The 21523-nt window shown below is 38.3% G+C and overlaps 1 protein-coding gene across 4 annotated transcripts in view; it reads right to left on the bottom strand.

Annotated features, from left to right (window-relative positions):
- Positions 1-10275: 10275 nt before the first annotated feature.
- Positions 10276-21523, bottom strand: part of LOC136881097 (skin secretory protein xP2) — a 465358-nt gene continuing 454110 nt past the window's right edge. For 3 of the 4 annotated variants that reach the window (XM_068229220.1, XM_067153721.2, XM_067153720.2), the window contains 2 exons: positions 21087-21182; positions 10276-12264 (listed from right to left, as the gene is read on the bottom strand). In XM_068229220.1, the coding sequence (XP_068085321.1) occupies positions 12214-12264; positions 21087-21182 (147 nt within the window). In that variant the 3' untranslated portion in view covers positions 10276-12213. The remainder of the gene's footprint in view (positions 12265-21086; positions 21183-21523) is intronic. The other variant, XM_067153723.2, reaches the window with a different exon arrangement.

Below are 21523 nucleotides of genomic sequence, written 5' to 3'. Positions count from 1 at the left end.
CCAATTTCAATACACCTGTTCATCTATCTTATTGTAACTTATCCACTGTCGTTTACACACTGCTTGCTTATTTCCATCCACTATGTCCTAGTGTTAATCTTTTACACATTTTTTACAACCCGAACTTGCCAACAGTTCTACAGTTCCCTTACTCATCACAGTTCTTTCCTCTTATTTACATCTCTTAGCCTAAGAAAATCACTCACTATTGCACATTTCTTTAGATTACCAATTCAATTATTATTTTCACCTTGGGATGGGTCTATCACACCCCATCCTTCCATTTCTTATACCCCTCCCTTCTCCAAATCTACCCATCTCTTTTTCTCACTTACACCTGTTCATCTACCTTATAGTAACTTAACCACTGCTTACTTATTTTCAACCCTATGTCCTAAAATTAATATTTTAAACATCTTTCAACAACACTGAACTTGTCAACATTTCTACAGGTCCTTTTTCATCTTATTTACGTTTTATAGTCTAAACAACCACTAATTGCACATTTCTTTTCATTACTCATTTCTATATACCTGATCATCTACCTTATTGTAACTTATCCACTGTCGTTTACACACTGCTTGCTTATTTTCATCCACTATGTCCTAGAGTTAATCTTTTAAACATTTTTAAGAACACCGTACTTGCCAACAGTTCTACATTTTCGTTACTCCTCACAGTTCAATAATTTATTAATAACTGTAGACAGGATGTACATCTACCGGATACCTCACAATTGTCGACAGGGTAGCTTCTTGTGATGCAGACCGGGCCGAATGTGTTCTGTGACGATCACCCTTAATTGATATTATGTGTTTTTAAGCGCCGGATCATCCCAGCAGTATTTCTGCCGACGCATTTTACTTCTTTTGAACAAACACAGCGGGTTGTGCTATGTGGCATCTCTTCAAAACAACCGACATCCACGACTTACGTTGCGTTTCGGGCCTCGTCTTAAAGTACAATTAGGCACAATTACACCTTGCACCGTCATATACCGAAGTACCTAAATACTCTAACATTGTAAGGACTTATTTCCTTCGTTCACCAAAATATCGGTAAACACAAGCAGTGGTCATATGATATTGAATGTGGGGTCTGATAACAATATACACGTGCCTGTCAAAAGAATTGGAGCACTCAGGCATTTTAGATTACACGTTCCACTCATGCGTAATGGTGGTTGCATATGAGACAAGGCGCATCTTTCTCCGTCTCGAGTTCGAAAAATGCACGCCGCTAATATCCAGATAGGTGTACCTACAGCAGCCGTCAGTTTCTGTACGTAGCCGACTCAGTCGTTTACTTACCGCTGCATTCGATGCCAGAATGCGTATCCTTTATAATTATGTTATACTGCGTCAAAATAGATCTCGGTAGAAATGAAAGAAATGAACGCTTGTTGACGCGTATTTACGGAATGGAGAAGGCCCGTGGTTGGCTATTCGCATACTCGGCACAAACAACATACTGCTCCATCTACCTTTGAGGCCTACATGTTCCTCGCTACACAATGCGGGGACAATGCTTTCGAGATCTCAAAATTTCTCGCGAGAAATAATGCCTGTGTTAGTCTCGAGAAATATAGAGACCTCGTCTCAGACTACCCATCACCAGTTCATATTCGAACATGCACGACTTTTCCAGGCTTTTGGCAATTTGTCGGCACACGTTTCCATATGAGAATATTTCCTACAATAACTGCTTATGATATACTATCAAGCTTACACCCTTAGTGCCGGCCCCGCGGTGTAGGGGTAGCGTGCCTGCCTCTTACCCGGAGGCCCCGGGTTCGATTCCCAGCCAGACCAGGGATTTTTACCTTACCTGAGGGCTGGTTCGAGGTCCACTCAGCCTACGTGATTAGAATTGAGGAGCTATCTGACGGTGATATAGCGGCCCCGGTCTAGAAAGCCAAAAATAACGGCCGAGAGGATTCGTCGTGCTGACCACACGACACCGCGTAATCTGCAGGCCTTCTGGCTGAGCAGCGGTCGCTTGGTAGGCCAAGGCCCTTGAAAGCCTGTAGTGCCGTGGGGTTTAGTTTGGTTTTACACTCGTAGTCACGGGACGTCGCACAAATCGCAGCACAGGAGAATGAGCCACACAGGGCGCATTTAATATTTCATTGTCTGTTGTCTGAGACGGGGTCTTGAGGTTCCTCGAGATTTTTCGAGACTAGCGCAGGCACGGTTTCTCACGAGAGCGTTGTCCCCACATTGTGTAGCGAGGAACATGTTGTAGGCCTACGAGGGAGATGGAGCTGAATGTTTGTGCCGAGTATGCGAATAACCAACCACGGGCCTTCTCCATTCCGTAAATAGTGTCATCAAGAGAATAGGGTGTTCATTTCTACAGACGTCTATTTTGATGCAATATAACAATTATAAAGGATGCACATTCTGGCATTGTATGCAGCGGGAAGTACATGAATACGGTAAATAGGCTAAGTACAGAAACTGACGGCTACTGTAGGTGAACATCGTTATCAGACCCCACATTCAATATCTAGTGATGGGCAGTCTGAGACGAGGTCTCGAGATTTCTCGGGACTAGCGCAGGCATTATTTCTCGCGATATCTCGAGAGAGTTGTCCCCACAATGTGCGGCGAGCAGCGTGTCATAGGCCTGCAGGTAGTCTGAGCTGAATGTTGTTTGTTGCGAATATGCGAATAGCCAACCACGGGCCTTCTCATTTTTGTAAATACGTGTCAACAAGTGACTAGGGCGTTCATTTATACCGAAGTCTATTTTGACGCAGTATAACATAATTATAAAGGATACGCATTTGGGCATTGTATGCACTGGTAGGTACACGAATGACTGGTTTAAGTACTGAATCTGACGGCTACTGTAGGTACACGTAACTGGATACTAGAGACGTGCATTATTCAAACTCCAGACGAGGCAAAATGCGCCTTGCTGCATATGCGACCACCCTTACACATGAGTGGAATCTAAATTGCTATAGAGTATTCGCGCCATAATCAGGTAGGTACCGTACTTCGATATATGACGGTGCAATGTGAACTGTGTCGAATTGTACGCGACAACTTGAAGACGATGTCCGAAACGCAACGTAAGTCGTGGATGTCGGTTATTTTTAAGAGATGTCACATAGCAGAGCCCACTGTGTTGCTTATTCAAAACAAGTAAAATACATCGTCAGAAATACTTCTGGGATGATCCGGCACTTACAAACGCATATCAATGAAGAGGAATCGTCACAGAACACTTCAGGCCCGGTCTGAATCACAAGAAACTACCCTGCCGACAACGACTGTGAGGCATCCAGGTAGGATTACATCCTAACAACAATTACTAACAAATTATACGGGTTATTCAACTAAGAAGTCCACCTGACATAACTCGTGAACGGTTTAAGATACTGGCATTCTGTATTCACTTTCGTTAATGGTAAGGAGCCCATAGTTCAACATGCAGTGCTTTCATAGGATTTTGACAGAATTTATCGTCACACACGTTTCCATGTAAGAACTGCTGATGATAACTATTAAGCTTACGCTCGTAGTTACCGGGACGTCTCACAGCTCGCAGCACACGAGAATCGGTCTCGAGAGCGTTGCCCATCACCCCTGTTACACGTTGCACTCATGTGTAATAGGGGTTGCGTATGTAGCAAAGCACATCTTCCCCGTCTCACGTTCGAATACTGCACGCCTCTAGTATCCGAGTAGGTGTACATCCTATCTACAGTTATTCACAAATTATGCATTGTTATTCACCCAAGATGTCCACCCCAAATAAGTCGTGAACAGTTTAAGATACTGACATTCTGTTTCCACTTTAGTTAATAGTATTAAGGGGTTCATAGTTGAACATGCAGTCTTTTCCAGGCTTTTGGCAAAATGTATTGGCTCACACGTTTTCATAAGAGAACGGTATTTCACGCAATAACTGCCAATGATATACTATCAAGTTTACAGTCGTACTTACTGGTACGTCGCACAGCTTGCACTACAGGAGGATCGGTCTCTGGATTCTCCCGAAAGTCTCGAGATCTGCGACGTCAGTCTTGAGAGTCTCGAGCGAGAGCGTTGCCCATCACTATCAATATCCATATGAATGACTAGTGCTTGTGTTTACAGACATTTTGAGGACGAAGGAAATAATTCTTTACAGTGTTATAGAGTATTCGAGTCATAATTAGGTACTTCGGTATATGACTGTGCAATTATGTAATTGAATCAGTCATTTCAGAAAGGGCACATGTTCAAATTGTCGATTTTTTTACTATCACAGATTAACATTCTTCTCTATGCAAGGGCACTCATTCAATGCCTGGAATAGAGATTTTGCTATCGTTAAAAGCTCTGTAAAAGAAATTGATCCAATTTATGACGCACAGCAGTCTTGTTAAATCATCGTACGGGCACCTACACGGCAAGACAAGTTCACTATTACTCTGATAGAGACTAAGCGATATTCTGAACTTTACTGCATAGGGCCAAATTGTATAAGAAGGGAGGACTGGCAGATGAATCTCGAGGAAGGGGAGTGCACTTCCTTTACTCGGCCAGAAATCCAAGAACCGTACGGATGAAACAGTCCAACAGCCTTATTGTACACACCTTTCGTTTGAAAGTAAACAGCAACGTCCAGTTACCTAACGAACTAGCCTACGAGGAACCAATTCCTATTGTTGGGAACAAGAAGAATGACCTTAAAGTGTCTAGAAGCGACATTCTAGGGGAGTACTAAGACTTTTTCCAATGAAAGACTTGCGTGGCCAACTGTTCGTGTGACTGACTGCGATTTTGATTGCCCGTCATCATTCAAATGATTATTATTGTAGAACAATGACAAGTGTGGTTCAACTTATGTGAGTAAACTATGCGTTTCTGCTGCAAAACTGATTTTCATTCAGCCATCATTATAGAAAGAGCACATATCAATTTTCTTTATCTACCAATTCCCATAAAGTCCTTGATCTTTACTTCATATTTTATCAAGTAACCTTGGCACAACCATCAACACTAACGGTCAAATTACATACATTTAACGTAAAAAGCAAGACTGTCTTTTAAATCAGTTTTTTGCTCCTCCTGAAAAGTTACATTTCTGGACTTGTGCCCTTTCTAAATGACCGATTCAATTGTGTCTAATTGTACGCGACAACTTTAAGACGATCTCCGAAACGCAACGTAGGTCATAGATGTAGGTTATTCTGAAGAGATGCCACATAGCACAGCCTGCTGTTTATTCAAAAGTACAATATGTCAGCAGAAATACTTGTGGGGTGATCCGGCACTTAAAACACACAATACAACAATTGCAAGGTATCCAGATAGCTAGGGTTATTCAGCTAAAATGTCTCCCTCAAATAACTTTTGAATCGTTTAAAACAGTGACATTCTGTTTTCACTTTCGTTAATGTCATTAAGGGATTCATAGTTAAATATGCAGTACTTTTCTAGGCTTTTGACAAAATTTGTCGGCAAACACGTTTCCATACGAGAACTACTGCCGATATAAAGCTTACCACGGCCGAGAGCTTACGCTCGCAGTTACTAGGACGTCGCACAGATCACAGCCAAGGAGAAGCGGTCTCGAGAGTGAGCATTGCCCATCGCTTATTGTCTGCGGTTATGCCCAGCCCTTTTCCTGTTAACCTCATCTGCACACAATTTCAGATATATGATTGGCAATATTATCTGCTGTGTGATATCTTTTCAATTGGGCTGATTCCAAACAAGCATGTTTTAATTTTCCATACGACACAAAACGTCCTGTAACTGAAATATATACACACCCAGCAATCTGCAGTTTTGCTATGCTGAGCTCTGCCTTCACATTGGTCATACCTAATCTCTTGGCACAGTTGAGGAATTAACACCTGAAAATCAGGAGTGCGTGTAAAAATTGAAACAACTTGAATTCTCTACGTAGCATCCCATGAATGGATAACGCATAGCGTTTACTTAGATCTGAAAGAGTGCAGCGGGATGGAAGATCGCAATGTAGATTAAAGTCTCGTGACAAACCTCTTGAATCCTCTATAACTCTCAGTGGCTGCACGTCTTTGCATACAAAGATGGCCAAACTCCTATCCATTTTTTTCTGCACCGACTCCTCCATAATTAGAAATGGAATTACAGTACTTTCGCCATGTGCAACTATATCCTGTACCATGCACCCATTATATGCAATTCCATAAATTTAACATTCCTCCACCTGTGCAATAGACTTGATTGAAAATTTTACACGTAATAAAATCAGCATTCTGCCAGACTCTCAGACTGAAACACGTTCTAATATTATGTATTTTCATCTTACTAAGTACTGAATAGTGGAAACATACAAGATTCAAATTAAAAGAATAATTATTTTATTAAAGTCAATTCGAAACAAACACGATGTTCATCAATTGCAGAAGAAACTAATAGAACAGTCACCTCAGTCTGCAGTCAGAACAGCAGCACAGTGCTGTTGCGAGTGTAGCCTAGCTGGAAATTAACGAACACGCGCATTGCTATACGGAGTAAGAGTTGAATCCGTGCTCCACTGTGACGCCACGAAACCTCAAGAGAGTTGCAGTTCTATTTGCTCCGTCCCTACCACTCTGTTCAACTCTTTACTTGCAAAATATTGCTCCCATTACTCACACTTTTAAAAAAATACCCTTGTGTAATAAAATACCTAGGGGCCACACACAATGGTTGCTAGCAGAAAACGCTGGACGCTCTTTAGAAACCGGATTTGGTATTTTTCACAAGGTTAACTTTGCAGTTAGAGGGAGAGGAAGGAAGGTATAAGGGTGGCAGGCTGCAATGTATCATTTGTGACTGAACTAAGGAAAGCATTTAGTGATCTCGTATCCTTGTTCTAGACAGAAAACCTAACAAGCTATTTTGTTATAACATGGATATAAAAATGAATTGGTCTGATACAATGGCAATTAAATGCACGATTCTGGAAGTCTTAGGTAAACTACCATAAAAGCAAATGCGAAGATTGATGTTTTAATCGTATGCGACTTGTTTTGGTTGTGTCTTATGGGTACACTATTGTACATGTATGATTCGCAGGAATGAAGACAAGCTAAGTGATGCTATTGTATGAGCAAGGAGAAGCTTGCAATCAACAATGGTTAACTCATACAACAGTTCAACCTTATTCTGGCTGCAGCACTTTTGTATTGGCTCTTACAATAGTTTACAATGGTCAGAACTGCCAATACGTTAAAGGTAATAACATGTGCCTCAGAGGCTTCTTTCTGCTCTCCTGTGAAGTTAGTGAAATGTCACAATAGCTTACCTCAAGCATCCAGAATTACAAGGCAAAGAAAGCTGCTGAGACCTCATGGTCTTCAGATCACAGAAATTAATGTTTCAAGTAAAGGAACCGCCCATACTTTAGGAAATGTACAACTTCTACATGATATCAAAGGTTTTTCAGACATTCGGTCACAATTACCTCTTTTCCTTTTTTAAAAATTTTTTTATACCATTCATCATTAAAACTTGAATTATTTCAAAGAAATGCACAATTTTCTTACACGTGTTCTTTTTAGTGATCCTGAGATCTGCTTCATTTCTTCCTCCACCATAATAATAATTTCATGTGGCTATTTCTAGCCGAGTGCAGCCCTTGCAAGGCAGACCCTCCGATGAGGGTGGGCGGCATCTGCCACGTCTAGGTAACTGCGTGTTATTGTGGTGGAGGAAAGTGTTGTGTGGTGTGCGAGTTGCAGGGATGTTGGGGACAGCACAAACACCCAGCCCCAGGGCCAGTGGAATTAACCAATGAAGGTTAAAATCCCCGACCCAGCTGGGAATCAAACCCAGGCCCCTCTGAACCAAAGGCCAGTACGCTGACCACTCAGCCAACGAGTCGGACTTCCTCCACCATAACAGGCATGCTTTACAGCCAGGTATGCATGAACTGTTTTTTTAACACAAGTTTCAGTTGATGGGCAACACTGCAGCAAGCCACGTACAGGGAGAGAGGAACAAGGAAAGGAAAACGTAAAACAATGACAGGATTGTGCGGAAAGGAGCACAGATAAAGGAGACGAGGACAACCTCCACAACACATACACTCTCAATGCTTGCTAGAGTTGTCACAGCTGGTGGTCTGCAGCTCCGCAGGTAGTGTTTGATGCTATCTTGGCCTTCAAAGAGATATTTATACCAGGTCTTTTTTTTCGTTGCTGCATTCTTTTTTGTCTGAAGGAGATTTGTGTACCTCACACAAAATGCATCTTTCATCAAATTAGGGCACGAAAATAGTAAAACTTGAAAATGTTGCTAATCATCCTCACAAAAACGATTATGTACAGCTTTGTGATTATTGCAGGAATTGGGACACACACAAAGCAGAAGCAGCTGAAGAATGTATAAAGAGCATTCAAAGAAAAAACCAGGAGAGAATAAAGTGGGTGGGGGCAGTAGAATAACACCCACCTGTAAAATAACACCTGCCTGTCATAAGAGGCGACTAAAAGGGGCTCTCAACTTGGGAGACTGGGTTGGAGACCACAGGGCCCCGAGCCACGTCCTGGCATTCCTTCCACTTGTGTCAGGCTCCTCACTTTCATCTATCCTATCCAACCTCTCTTGGTCAACTCTTGTTCTTTTCTGATCCCAATGGTATTAGGTTGACAGGCCTTGGGAGTCTTGTTTTCACGCTCTTTATGCCCCTTGTCCTCCTTTGACTGATACCTTTATTTTTTAAAGTGTCTGATCCTTCCATTTTTTCACTCTGATTAGTGTTATAATTATAGAGAATTGTTTGCCTAGTTGCATTTCCTCTTAAAACAGTAACCACCAGTACAAGGAGATCTTGTCAGCGGTAATAGAAGCCAACTACTTTGAGACTGGATAGTGCAGATTTTCACCACCAAGCAGAGAAATTGCTGAGAAAAATGAAGGTGGTGAACAATATTACAGATTTCAGAACTCTGAAGAATCTTCATCAGGTTTTAAGTCTTTGAAATGAAAGACAGCAGACTTTTTCCCTCTTCTTAAGCTTAATCGACAAAGCAATAGTCCAGGAACGAGCACAGAGAGGTTCTATGTTACTGACCAACAAAAAAGAATTTCACTGCTTTTCATTGGAAGTTTCTTCTTGAAGGCAAGTGTAATGAAGTTAGGGATTTTATGCTTGAATTATGAACAACAATTTCAGGGAATTGCTGTGAAAATGTGTGATGATTTCAAAACTAATTGAAAGTGATAAAGCTGTTATTCCAAAAAAACTGTTATAATTCTAGAGAGACCTGCCCATAGAGGCAAAGATATTTATCCTAGAACATAAAGGAGGTTTCTGCAAATGCAGATTAAATATGGCTATTCTGTGCATTGTACAAAGTGGGGGAAAGTGAAGGAAATTACTGTAGTTAACGTTTCATAATACTGCCATACCGCCAGTTTTTAATGTCTTTCATAATTTTAATAAAACTTTATAGTTTAACTGAAACATGTTCATCTAGTTTAGAATATTTATAACTTACCGTAAACTGAAGTGTCTTCATTTAAATGAATCTTAAATCGCAACTCAATACAAAATGGAAGATAGTTCGAAAATACTCAGGTGTGACAGGAAATCCAGATTATCTCATCAGAAAAAAAAAAAAAAAAAATAATCCTAAGGACATTAATAAAGCCAAAGTTATGCTGGACATAATCTTTGATGCTCATGTCCTTGTGTGCCATGAATTTACACCTGAAGGCCACGCAATGTAAATAGAAATACAAGCAGATCCTTCGTCGCCTCGCAGATGCAGCATGAACGTAACTACCGGAGGAGATGGACAATGACAGTGCATCTACACATCAGTCTATGTGTGTAAAAAAATGATCTTACCAGGCACAACACAACTGCTTTGGAGTATCCTTCGCACTTTCCACTGTCACTGCCAGACTCTTCCCTCTTTCTGCACCTAAAAATTCATCTGAAGGGGCAACAATTTGAGAGCTCTTTCAGCTAGAAATTAATGATCTCCAGTTTGACAGAGTGAATTAACTTTTACCGAGAATGGAGTAGCAAATGCGAAATGGAGGCAACTGTCTAAATCCTGGAATCTTAAATAGAACTGTCCCTGCAGTCTTATTAATTTTCAGGATATTCTTCCAGGGTCACACTGTGAAAAGGAATGTTTCACTGAAGTAAGTCCTAGAAAGCGTTACCGTAGCAGGCAGGTGTGCAAGATCGTGAATGCCATACAGACTCATCCACAGCAACCCCACCCTCCATAGCTGAACAATGAAAAGAATGTATTGATTATAGGGAGAGGAATGAGTGAGCAAGCAATTATAGTTTATAAATCATTTTACTTTTTTTTTTCTTCACATACAGAAAATGGCCTTTAAAGCACCACTATTATAATATTTTACTCTACATATTCATAGTAATGGAAGGGAAGGGAATGGACATTAACCATTGTACAAAGTGATCAGCTTTTTTTAAGAACAAAGCAGAAAAAAGAAAAAGCTTACTAAAATGACTGTACAAATTTTCTGCATAAAAACTGTAGTAGGGCTCAGACTTGAAATATGATTTAAACAATCACAGAAATTTGTCCAAATTGGGAGATGTGGTTCGGAGGTGAGAGGGGGGGGGGGGGGAACACCCTCCACTATAATAGATTCAACATTTACACATGACAATTATAGTAACAGTAATTATTATGATGGGGTTTCCTAAATCTGATATTATAAGGGGACAGTGGGAAGTTATTCACTTTTTTTAATTGTTTATTTCTTACAAATACTATCACTGTTCAATGGACTTTGAGATGCTCACTTATTCCACATACTTGAAAATTCTTGAAATTTAATATAAACTCACCACATATGTTCCTATACACTGGTTATAGCATGATCACATTCAAGTTAGGATTTCAAACATTATCTGAATGCAAAATCAAATAATCTTAAACTTAATTTAAAACATTAGATTTAAGATTTCAACATATATTTTCAATTTTTATTAAATATTTACACTGTCAATTATTCCAATAATCAGATTCTGTTCATACTACTAGACAAGAACAACCATGACTTTTTGTTTTATCAGATATCATATTCGTTGTGTCAGACACATTTACAAATTCTTTATACAAAGGCTGAAACTAATATTTTAATTAAAAATAATTTGTGTTGTATAACATGAATTTAGCTTCAAGAGAAATTGAAACTAGTGAAGAATATGAAAACTGATCCAGGCTATGGTGATCAAAAACACTAAGCATACAAAGTTGTAGAAAATGGCAGCAAGAAAGATACAAAAACACTGTCTAGAAATATATGTATATATTTCACTGGAGATCTTAGACAATGTAGAAACTTTGCATAATATTGTTCGTTAATTGAGTTTCCTCTCAAAAGTTTGGACCAGCAGGTTTTTTGAAAAAACATAATACAAAAACTAATAACCTATTTTGGTCCTTTAATACTCTCTAAATCTAACAAAGCAGAAAACTCAGTCAACAATACAAAATATTTAAATGGACATACAAAAACATGTGTAAGAAAATAGTTCTGGAAAAATTGTCAAAAAACTCATCCAAAAATTTTCCCTTTTTGTATGTGTGATGTGATGTTAACTACAGTTTTTTAATAAACTCAGATCTACATAGAAATTTATAGAAAAACCCATTCCCACTTACGATACTACAATGACAAGCATCATCTATATTTACTCCCACCTACGATACTTTACAAATTGTATACTTGCCACTAACAAAATATTACCAAAATACATTTTAATCATGTTTTTGTTTCTTTTGTTTAGGAGTACAGAAATCCATTAACATTGGATCTCTCGATCATAACTACACGACACAAATAATGCCAAGTTAGTAAGGTTTTGTTAGTGGTATTCTCTTAACGAGTTCTTTAAAAATCTTGAGTATTTCTCAACTTCCATACAAATATTTACTTTTCTCGGTACGAGATGATGTTTGTTGTTGGCAGCGGGTTGGATCGTGACGAGCTGCGCGTCTCCGCTGCGGGCAGATGCTGCTTCAAGGCACAAGCACATTTTTCTTTCCAACGAGGACTGGCCCAAAAATCACTTTAAAAAAAGAAATTCACTTATATTAACCTTGGTCTATTTGTGTGTGTCTGTGCGCTCGCAATTTGTTGCTTGCATCTTTAGGAATGGTCCAAAAACCATGTTAATCGTTTGTCCATCTCACTAGACAAAACCACATTCTTAATACGGGAACAATTATGTCGAAACACTTCTTTATTCTTCGACAGGAGATTTATTTGGCGACTCTGTAGATTCAGTGCTTGCCTGAAAAAGATGGAAGAATATTTTCATTAAGTGGTCTTTGAAAAAAAAAAAAAAAAAAATTCTGTACATACACCCAATTAAGATAGCTCTAACTAAACTACACATCAAATTGTTCCTACTGCAATGTTATGCTTCTACCATCTGAAGCACCAATTTAACTGTAATGCATGTTAAAATTTAAGTCCTGTAAGAAAACATTTCACACTGTTACCAACATCATAAAGGAACAAATTCCTAAGAAACTTTCAACAGAAGGTGCATTTATAATCGAACTACTAAAGGAGGATATTTCAAGTTAGGTGCACGTAGAGATGAATGCACAGATTACAACTCAACAAGTTATTGTCGGTCCAGTGTTCCAGGTCCCCTATTTATATTTTTCTAAAAACAGTCAAGAAAAAAAAGTCTAAATTATTTTCATTTTTCCCAAGTTCTTTAAATATATTTTTTTGCTGTTTTATGTTGCACCAACAGAGACAGGGTCTTATGGTGATAATGGGATAGGAAAGGGCTAGGACTGGGGAGGAAGAGACTGTGGCCTTAATTATGGTACAGGTAAGGCCTGATATAAAAATGGAAAACTATGGAAAGCCATCTTCAGGGCTTCCAACAGCGGGGCTGGAAACTTCCATCTCCTGAATGCAAGCGATAGCTACGCGACCCAAACTGCATAGCCAACTCTCAGTTCTACAAATACAGAACAAACTATACACATAATCAAAATTTTCCAAGCAGACTGATTCTGTAGTTTCTGGGGATCATGTTCCATATCCTTATGAAAATTCGGAGCTGTGGAAAATGGCCATTGAAAGAAAAAAGTCTGCAAAATTTTAACAATTTTGACATCTTTAATGGATTTCCAGGAAAATTAATCAGTCTTGGCATGAATCTTCAACTGCTGCCATCTCAAGGAACTCCATGTATCAAGTCCGAAAGCATTCTTCTTTTATCGGTTTTGGCCAGCTGTGAACCACGTAAATAACTCCTCATGATTAAAGTTTTCTTTGGCACCAGGACTCCATCCTCCTGCTTGCTGCTTCTTTCCTTTCAGCCGTCCGTTGTTTCTTCTTGGTCGCTGTTTCTGGCTCTAGGAAACCCTTACATGTGTGCAACTTTTTTCTGAAGGTGGTTCAATTATGGATGTCTTTGTGTGTGATGTTCACTTCTTGCAAATCCTTCTTCATGTTAAACCATTTTTCGTAAGAGCTGCCTTTCCTACTGGGCTTATTGAAGTGGTTAAAGATTTTCTTAGCTAGTCTGTCATCAGACATTCTTGAAATATATCAAAAAAATTTAACTCTTTGCTTTCGAATGGCATATGAAATCCTAATGCATGTTTTATATATTTCTTTGTTACTGCGTGTGTCTCATACATTTCCAAAAACATTATTCACTATGATTTAATGCAGAACAATTGTAAGGCTTTTCAAGCACTTTATCCAAAGATATCTCTCCAAAGAAAGAAATAAACAGAATTTCTATCTTAAAACCAGTCAATAGTCCTATATACCTCATAAGTTTCAGGAACTTGACAGGGAACTATATAACAATACACAAATTCAGAGATGAAGAAAGTAATCTCCTTCAGTATTCAGCACTACACTGGAACTAACTTCAACCTTTATAAAATCTCAAGAGAATTATTGCACTATTGGTCACGCATGGAGGAAATATCGGAGTTCAATTAATAGTCTTGATTTTGTCCTGTAGCTCATCTTATTTAGCAGAAAACAGTGTCCTTTTACATGTTTGGTGACCAATTTTAAAGCAAATTCACAGTATTCTAAGGAGATTTATTCAAATGAAAAAATAACAGTATGCTAATAAGGGACAAGAACCAATCATTGTAATGTTATAACCATGGAGTTTATTCCACGCCAAAGAAATGCACCATTGAAGTCAAAGTAAGAATGTTGAAATCAAGTGTAAATTTAGAATAGACAAGTAAGAGGTCATCTGCACCAAAAATGGCAACAAAATTTGAATTATAAAACAATATGACCGTATAACTGAAAGTAAAAACACTCTGGAAGTTTGTCCTACAGTAACTGAAAAATTATGTACACTTGCTGAACTTTAACAATACATTTTCTACACTTAAAAAAAAAAAACACTTAATGTCTACAATGTAGTCACCGATTCATTTTTATAATTATGCCATTTTCTCTATATGGAACCTAAGTTCATGCCATGTATGGAAGTATTTCATATCATTAATTGGAATTCTTGTGTCTTCTTGAGAAACCTCATGTATGCACAGGGGTGGGGAATTAGTAGGCTACAAGAGAACAATTTTATTAAGGACACTGCTAGCCAAAAGCTCACACGTTCGACATTCTGTTCTTAACATGATTGATATGTTCAATTTATCATTCAGGGTATACTTTTCTTTTTTGGCATCACAACAAAAACTTAACTTTCAGAGGAGATTGACTTTAAAAAAAAAAGTCACTTGTTTTGTAAGGACAGGTGCAGACAAACAAATTGAAGTTATTGAAGTGGAAGGGGGAAGGTCATCTTAATTTTTCCTTCTGTTACTTCACACGACAGAACTTGTTGCCTTCAACAGGCAAAGCTGTCCACCCCTATACCTTCCTTCTCATTCATTTGGCATCACTCTGTGCGGAATTAGTCATCACAAGTTATCGACTGTGGCAGGTAGGTTGTCTGAGCCCGGATGTTTGCTCCGTGCGAGACAACTAAGCGTTGTTCTGTATTTTCTGCGCGAGTGGTTTTTTAAAATTGCGTGTTCACAATTGTGATTTACTGCCAAAGGCCATTAACATTTTATACGTAGTAGGATCAGTTTTAAGAAAACATATCAGTCTTTGCACTTTTTAGCACTGTGTAAAAACACTGAGCAGGTAATAAGGATTTGTTTTTCTTTACTGAATATTTCTTGGAATCTTACGCATAACGAATGTCCACAAAGACTCAGAGCCTGTATCAGTGCCAAAGGTGACCATTTCAAAAAGTGATTGGTGATTTGTGTAAAGAATGCCTGTAAAAACAACATACTAACAGCAAATTAAAATACTTATCATAATATTTGCATTTTTAACGTTTTAAATTGTAAAAGTATTTATGGTTAGACTAGGTACTACTTGTTTGTTCGAAATGACCGAGGAGGGAGCGTTTGTCCTGCAAGCCAGTATTATTGGACCTCTGTGTTCACTGCATTTTCTTATGTATGAACATTTTATGAGTAAAGAACTGGAATTGCAGATGATATAGTGTATCGAGTAATAAATAAGTTACAAGATTGTGAGCAAATGTAAGAAGACCCTGACAAAGTTGCAAGATGGACAGCAAACAATGTGGTAAATGGGGTATAAGTCAAGCTAAATTTCACCAAGAGAAGTTCCCACGGTTTTAATTCCTGTGTTTATAGGATGACTAACTCATGGCAATCACTGCAAGTACTGTACTTAGGCGATACTATAAAGAAATATCTTCATTGTGGTAACCACATAAACAGCATTGTAAATAACCGTTCCAGATCTCTTTGTAAGGGTATTTAGTGGTTGTAGTAAAGATGTAACGGAGAAAGCGTATAAGACACCATTTAAAGGTATGATTCTGTTGTATGGGACCCTCACCAAGATTATTCAATTCTAGAATTGGTAAAGATCCTCAGTCATTTCGGACAAACAAGTACAATTATGAGAATGTTGCAACCTTTGGCCTGGGAAGATTTGGGAGCAAGAGACAAACAGTGAAATGTTCCGAGCTGTCAGTTGCGATGGCTTGGAATGACATAAGATTTAGAAGACTAATTTATTATCTGTTCAAAATAAAAAATGAACTGGAGTAAGGAAAGGTTGACATACACTCAATGTGTATGTGTGTGTTCCTTCGAATGTCTGGACACTGATACGATCCACTGGATGTGATGATGGGCAGACTGCAATCTTTATTTGTGCACACCAACTGTTAGTCCTTCCCTCAAAGGTGAAGAGTGTATATGTTCCTGTGTCCAATGTGATGACTGCATATCAGTGTTAGAAGAAGGAAAAGAAAAATCCTGTGTCGGTGCACAGTCTACTCTTGTCGAACACCACCAACGGCTTAACATCTCCATCCGAGGGTTGAAATGCTGCGAATTAGCACTGCAGAGGTTTGGAACTGCACCCAGGCTTTTGGCAAACTATTATAGTGATTAGCAATTGTAAGGCCTCCCCACCAGCTATCAGCGTCAGACTGTAAAAACTCAATGTAACTGTAACAAGTCTGCAGTTTTATTGAATGGTTTCTAATCTTGTGATCATAGGCTGCAGTTAAAAACATTGATCTGGAGTAAATATCTATTTCAAACACCCCACATGCGTTTGCCACCTGGAAATTAATTCTTAGGAGGATCCGAACCTCCCACTAAGTCTTTGTGTAAATGACCGAACACATCAATCTTGTCTCTCCCCCTCCCAGTGTAAATATTTACACTTAGTCCATGTGTCACAGCTAAAGCAAACACCACTCCATACTTTATGATCCATGTGTCTAGTGAAAACAATGAAGCATTAGATAATGAAACAAACATTTATAAACAAAACACTTCAAGATATTCTCCGTCATAATTATTTTTTCAGTCCACCAAGACTGGTGAAGTTGTTTTATATGAGCCTCTTCAAAGTTGGTGCTATCCATCACATGTTATTCTTATCTCGGTTGAATGTCTGGTATTTTTCACGGATGGGAATATTTATACTTGTTTACTGTAAGGATCATTAAGCCCAGGTTTTAACTAAGATTCCAAAGCATAATTGAATGGATGAAAACCATAACGGTATAAGTGACATTTAAAAGAAAGTGAGTTAAGTGCAGGATGTAACTCTAGGAGGATGTATCTCTTCACCAGCAAAGAGATACAAGTGATAGCGGTAATATTCTGCGCTCTAGTGATGGATGGTATAACTACAAATACCATGCTTTATATGAGTGTTAAGATGTATAAATGCCTTTTTCTCTGAATGAACAAAATGCTACTTATACCGTTATGGTTTTCACCCATTCAATTTAAACAGCTGGATCCACAGACTATCTCTAATGAAATTATATCTATCTGTAATGGCATCTTCTGTAAACCACGGGATGATTTCATAAAATTTTGCACAACTTTCTCATAGAGAACTGTCACACGAGCGTTTCATTTCAAAATACTGACCTGAAAATACAGGGTGACCCTAAAGTCCGTTAACATTAGACGAGGCAATACTTCAGAGAATATTGGAAATAGTTGACACGACTGCCATGATATGGGGTTTTATAGACACCAAAATGAAGTAGATAAACCTTCACTAGCGGTGCCTTTACTGGTACCATCAGCTGATGCCCTCTCTCACGACATGTCCTTTTATAATACCAATATAAATGGTCCGTTATTGGACATTATAAATTTTCCAGCTAACCAGGCAACCAGGAATGAGTTAGCTGGAAAATTTATAATGTCCAATAATGGACCATTTATGTTGGTTTTATAAATTTACTCATTCGAGACGAATATTTCAGGTTCCCTATGGGAATTAACATCTATATCAGGTCCTTTTACATCGTAGACGGGACTCCTATGGCATCTCTGACGTGTTGCTGTCCAGTGCCATCTGATGATCATTTTGTGTAGTTTATTTTGGTGTCAATAAAACCCCATGTCATGCCAATCATGTATGTCGATTATTTGTCCTAGCACAAAATAAAGCACAATGTGTGGACTTTTAATTCAGTTTTCAAGGAACAGTCATGCCTTTTCTCCCCTGTGGGTTGGGATGGTGCCTGCCTGTTGTAAGAGGAGACTAAAAGGGATCCCAGGGCCTCTTAACTTCGGAGAGTGTGTTGGTGACCACGGGGCCCTCAGCCTTCCATTTGCTTGTGCCAGGCTTCTCATTTTCATTTATCCTATTGGACCTCCCTTTGTCAACCTTTTCTTTTTGACCCTAACAGTATTAGGTTTGCGCATCCTACGGAGTCTCATTATCACGCCCTTCGTGGCCCTTGTCTTTCTTTGGCCGATACCATCATTTTTCGAAGTGTCAGATCCTTTGCAATTCTCTCTCTGATTAGAGTTATATAGAGGATGGTTGCCCAATTGTACCTTTTCTAACAATCACCACCACATTTGCATTTTCTCTGCAAGTCCAAGAAAATGTGCTTCTACACATTAAAGCACACGTTCCTCTAGGGCCTGTCCACCGCTGCCACTCATCTCTGCTAGACAGCAGTACAAAGCTAACCCATCAAGGAAATGTACAGCAGCACTGCTGGACGGCACGACCCCACCTACCTGTTCTTTTCAGACCCCGACGGTATTACGTATGGAGACCTAGGGAGTCTCGTTTCTCATGCCCTTCGTGGCCTCCTCCTTTCTTTGGCAGATACTGTAATTTTTTTGAAGTGTCTGGCCCCTACCATTTTTCTCCCTGATCAGTGTTATATAGAGGATGGTTGCCTAGTTGTACTTCCTCTTAAAACAATAATCACCACGACCTGGATGGCACAACTGATGGGCAGACTAGATGGCACCACTTTAGCAGGTCTTCAACTCCGTAACCGAGCTCTTAAATAATAATTGCTACGTTCTGTACAAATTCTGGATGCCCTTGTCTGATGAAGGCTTGGAATTATGTTTCATTTCTAATTTACCTTATATAGTTCTTTTTCTGGGTTAACTGTGTTTTCTGTACATCACGAACAGTTTGCCAACGTTTGGAATATATTGCAGTATCCTTTGTCAAGGCGACTGAAATACCCCTACTTGATCCGAGGTAATCAGTCTCCCAGGCAGCAAACCTTTATTACAATGTATTCGAAACGTCGGCAAACTGTATGTAATGAACAGAAAATAACACTGTTCCACCCGGAAAAAGAACGGAATAATGCTACATACCGTGGAAGCTTCACTTCTAAAATATACCTTCATTACATGAAGTGATATATTCAAGGACAGGTGATATTCAGAGTTACTATTTTGGATTTCAGGGATGGAACATGGTAATTTTGTGTAAAATGTATCATATATGCAGAAAATCTGTGAGGATGTATATTTGTACATACGTGTACATGTGTATTTATCTGTAAATTTTATCTTATTGCAGTTAGCAATTTAATTTTCTATTGCATCATCTGAAATCTGGTTATCCTGTAGATAGATAAATAAAATTATTCTATTTTACAGTAATTTGGAGGAGTTTTGCAGATAAATCTCTTTATATGAATATGTATTAATTATCTTTGTATTCTTAAAGCAATCAACACACTATTTTGTAGTAGTGTAAAATGAATTAAATTTTAATGATCTTCCAATGTAAATTATTATCAAAGCACTCCATCTAACTACAGACACTAATAGGTAGGAAGGCCAGTATCCTGCAGCTCAATATTTGGCAGCTCCAGAGTAGTATTAAACTGGTTACCACTTAACACAATCTAAACCTTGCTTATAAATCACAGATTTTTCAATAACCATTCTTCTAAAACTGTTTTTTTTTTAAATTTCTCTAAAATCAGAGTAATTTCTCATCTCTTTTGTTCTTAGGAAGAATGGCTAGTTAAATCTGGTGAGCAATTATTTTTTCTGTCCTGTTAGCATAATTATATTTCAAAACAGACATTTTCCCAGTATTAAAGTAACCTGCAACCATATTGACATGCAGTTAGTGATGATGATAATAATAATAATAATAATAATAATAATAATAATAATAATAATAATAATGGTAGGATCCCTTGGTAGGCCAAGGCTATAGGACCACGGAGAGTTTTGAGTTAAAACTCCTAAGAACAAACCTACGCCACAAGGAAACTGTACCGTAGGTGTGACATGTTAAAGTAGTTTAGCAAAGATTTTAATTTTGATTAGCTGTAACAAATTACTGAGAGATCCAAAAGAAAATCCTGAAAGAACACATTCAATACTAAAAATATGAACCAAGAACCACAACTGACAATTAAAACAACACTGTTTATTGGATCACTTCTGACGTTGGTTAAAACAAAATATATATAATGAGAGATTTATTTTTGCCTATTTATAGGCCTACATCCACCGTCCTAAGAAAATATGTAGATTCATCTCCCGGGCAATTTTACAGTCAAGTGCATTAAGGAAAAGTTAAGATGATCATTTCAACTCCAGGACAAGAAAACCAATGTTTGTCATGTAGTGAACAATGTAAGTCAAAGAAGTTTGACGCTTCTCATACATTCATGACCTCGCATTAGAAATGAAGGAAGTGTTTATGTACAAAGATAATGATTGTGTATCTGACAAAGACAAAATGATTGTAGAAACTTTAACCGAAAGATAGAACTAAGAAAACTGCATGTATATATGTAAGCCTAAAAGTAAAGGGTAAGAATTCTAGTACAAGAAGAGAAAACTATGGAAGTAAATTCCATGTACTTGTGGAAAAACAAGTTTTATAAGAGAATATTCTCAGAAACATTTCCAACTATTTGTAGTCATCAAACTTCAGTATAGCCTGTTACAAGCCAAGCAAATGCAGCCACTCATCAGGTAAAGTTTGAGTACTGATCATCGTTCTGAAGAAATGACACTGCAACCATCTTGAAGGAGGATATGTCAATTCAATATTATACAGTTTATCTTAAAGTGGACTAGACTTGAGACAATTAAAGTTAACTGCACTGAAGTAGAAATATACAGTCATTAAGTAAGAAAGAAGACCACAGGTGCAACCTCTGTAAAGAAAGAGGAATATTATAATGAAGACCTTTCACACTAGTAGAAAAGTGTCCAGCTGAAAGAAGTTAGACACTAATAAAGAAAGCCACACCATACCCCCCATCATGCATTATTTTACTGAACTAACCAGCTTGTCTGTGGTTGCCTCAGGGGCAGGGGCTGGGACTGGAGCTTGTTCTGGTACAGGTGTGGGTGCTGGAACATCAGCTGCTTCGCTGGCTGCCTGCACACCAATAGCACAACATTGCAATGTTTAATTTAAACACAGCATTTGGTCCAGGAATTTAAAAAAAAAAAAAAAAAAAAAAATTAAGGATCTAGAAATTCCTGGGCACAAGGATTCTCTATGCACAAAAGATTTTCATAATGATTAAGATCATCTTCCCCAATAACATCTGTGTTGTCATACAGTCTGTTTAACAGTAGAACCTACTATGAATTTAACAATGCAGCACTGCTTCAGTTTCACTCTAGGTTATGCTAAAAAGCATAGCAAGATTATAAAATTATGCACGATGTGTAACATTCCGTATATTTTCTTCTGATGCTTCATATACAGCACAT

Source organism: Anabrus simplex, chromosome 9 (assembly GCF_040414725.1).
Source record: "Anabrus simplex isolate iqAnaSimp1 chromosome 9, ASM4041472v1, whole genome shotgun sequence".
NCBI lineage: Eukaryota > Metazoa > Arthropoda > Insecta > Orthoptera > Tettigoniidae > Anabrus > Anabrus simplex.
This window is presented reverse-complemented; position numbering and strand designations above follow the sequence as displayed.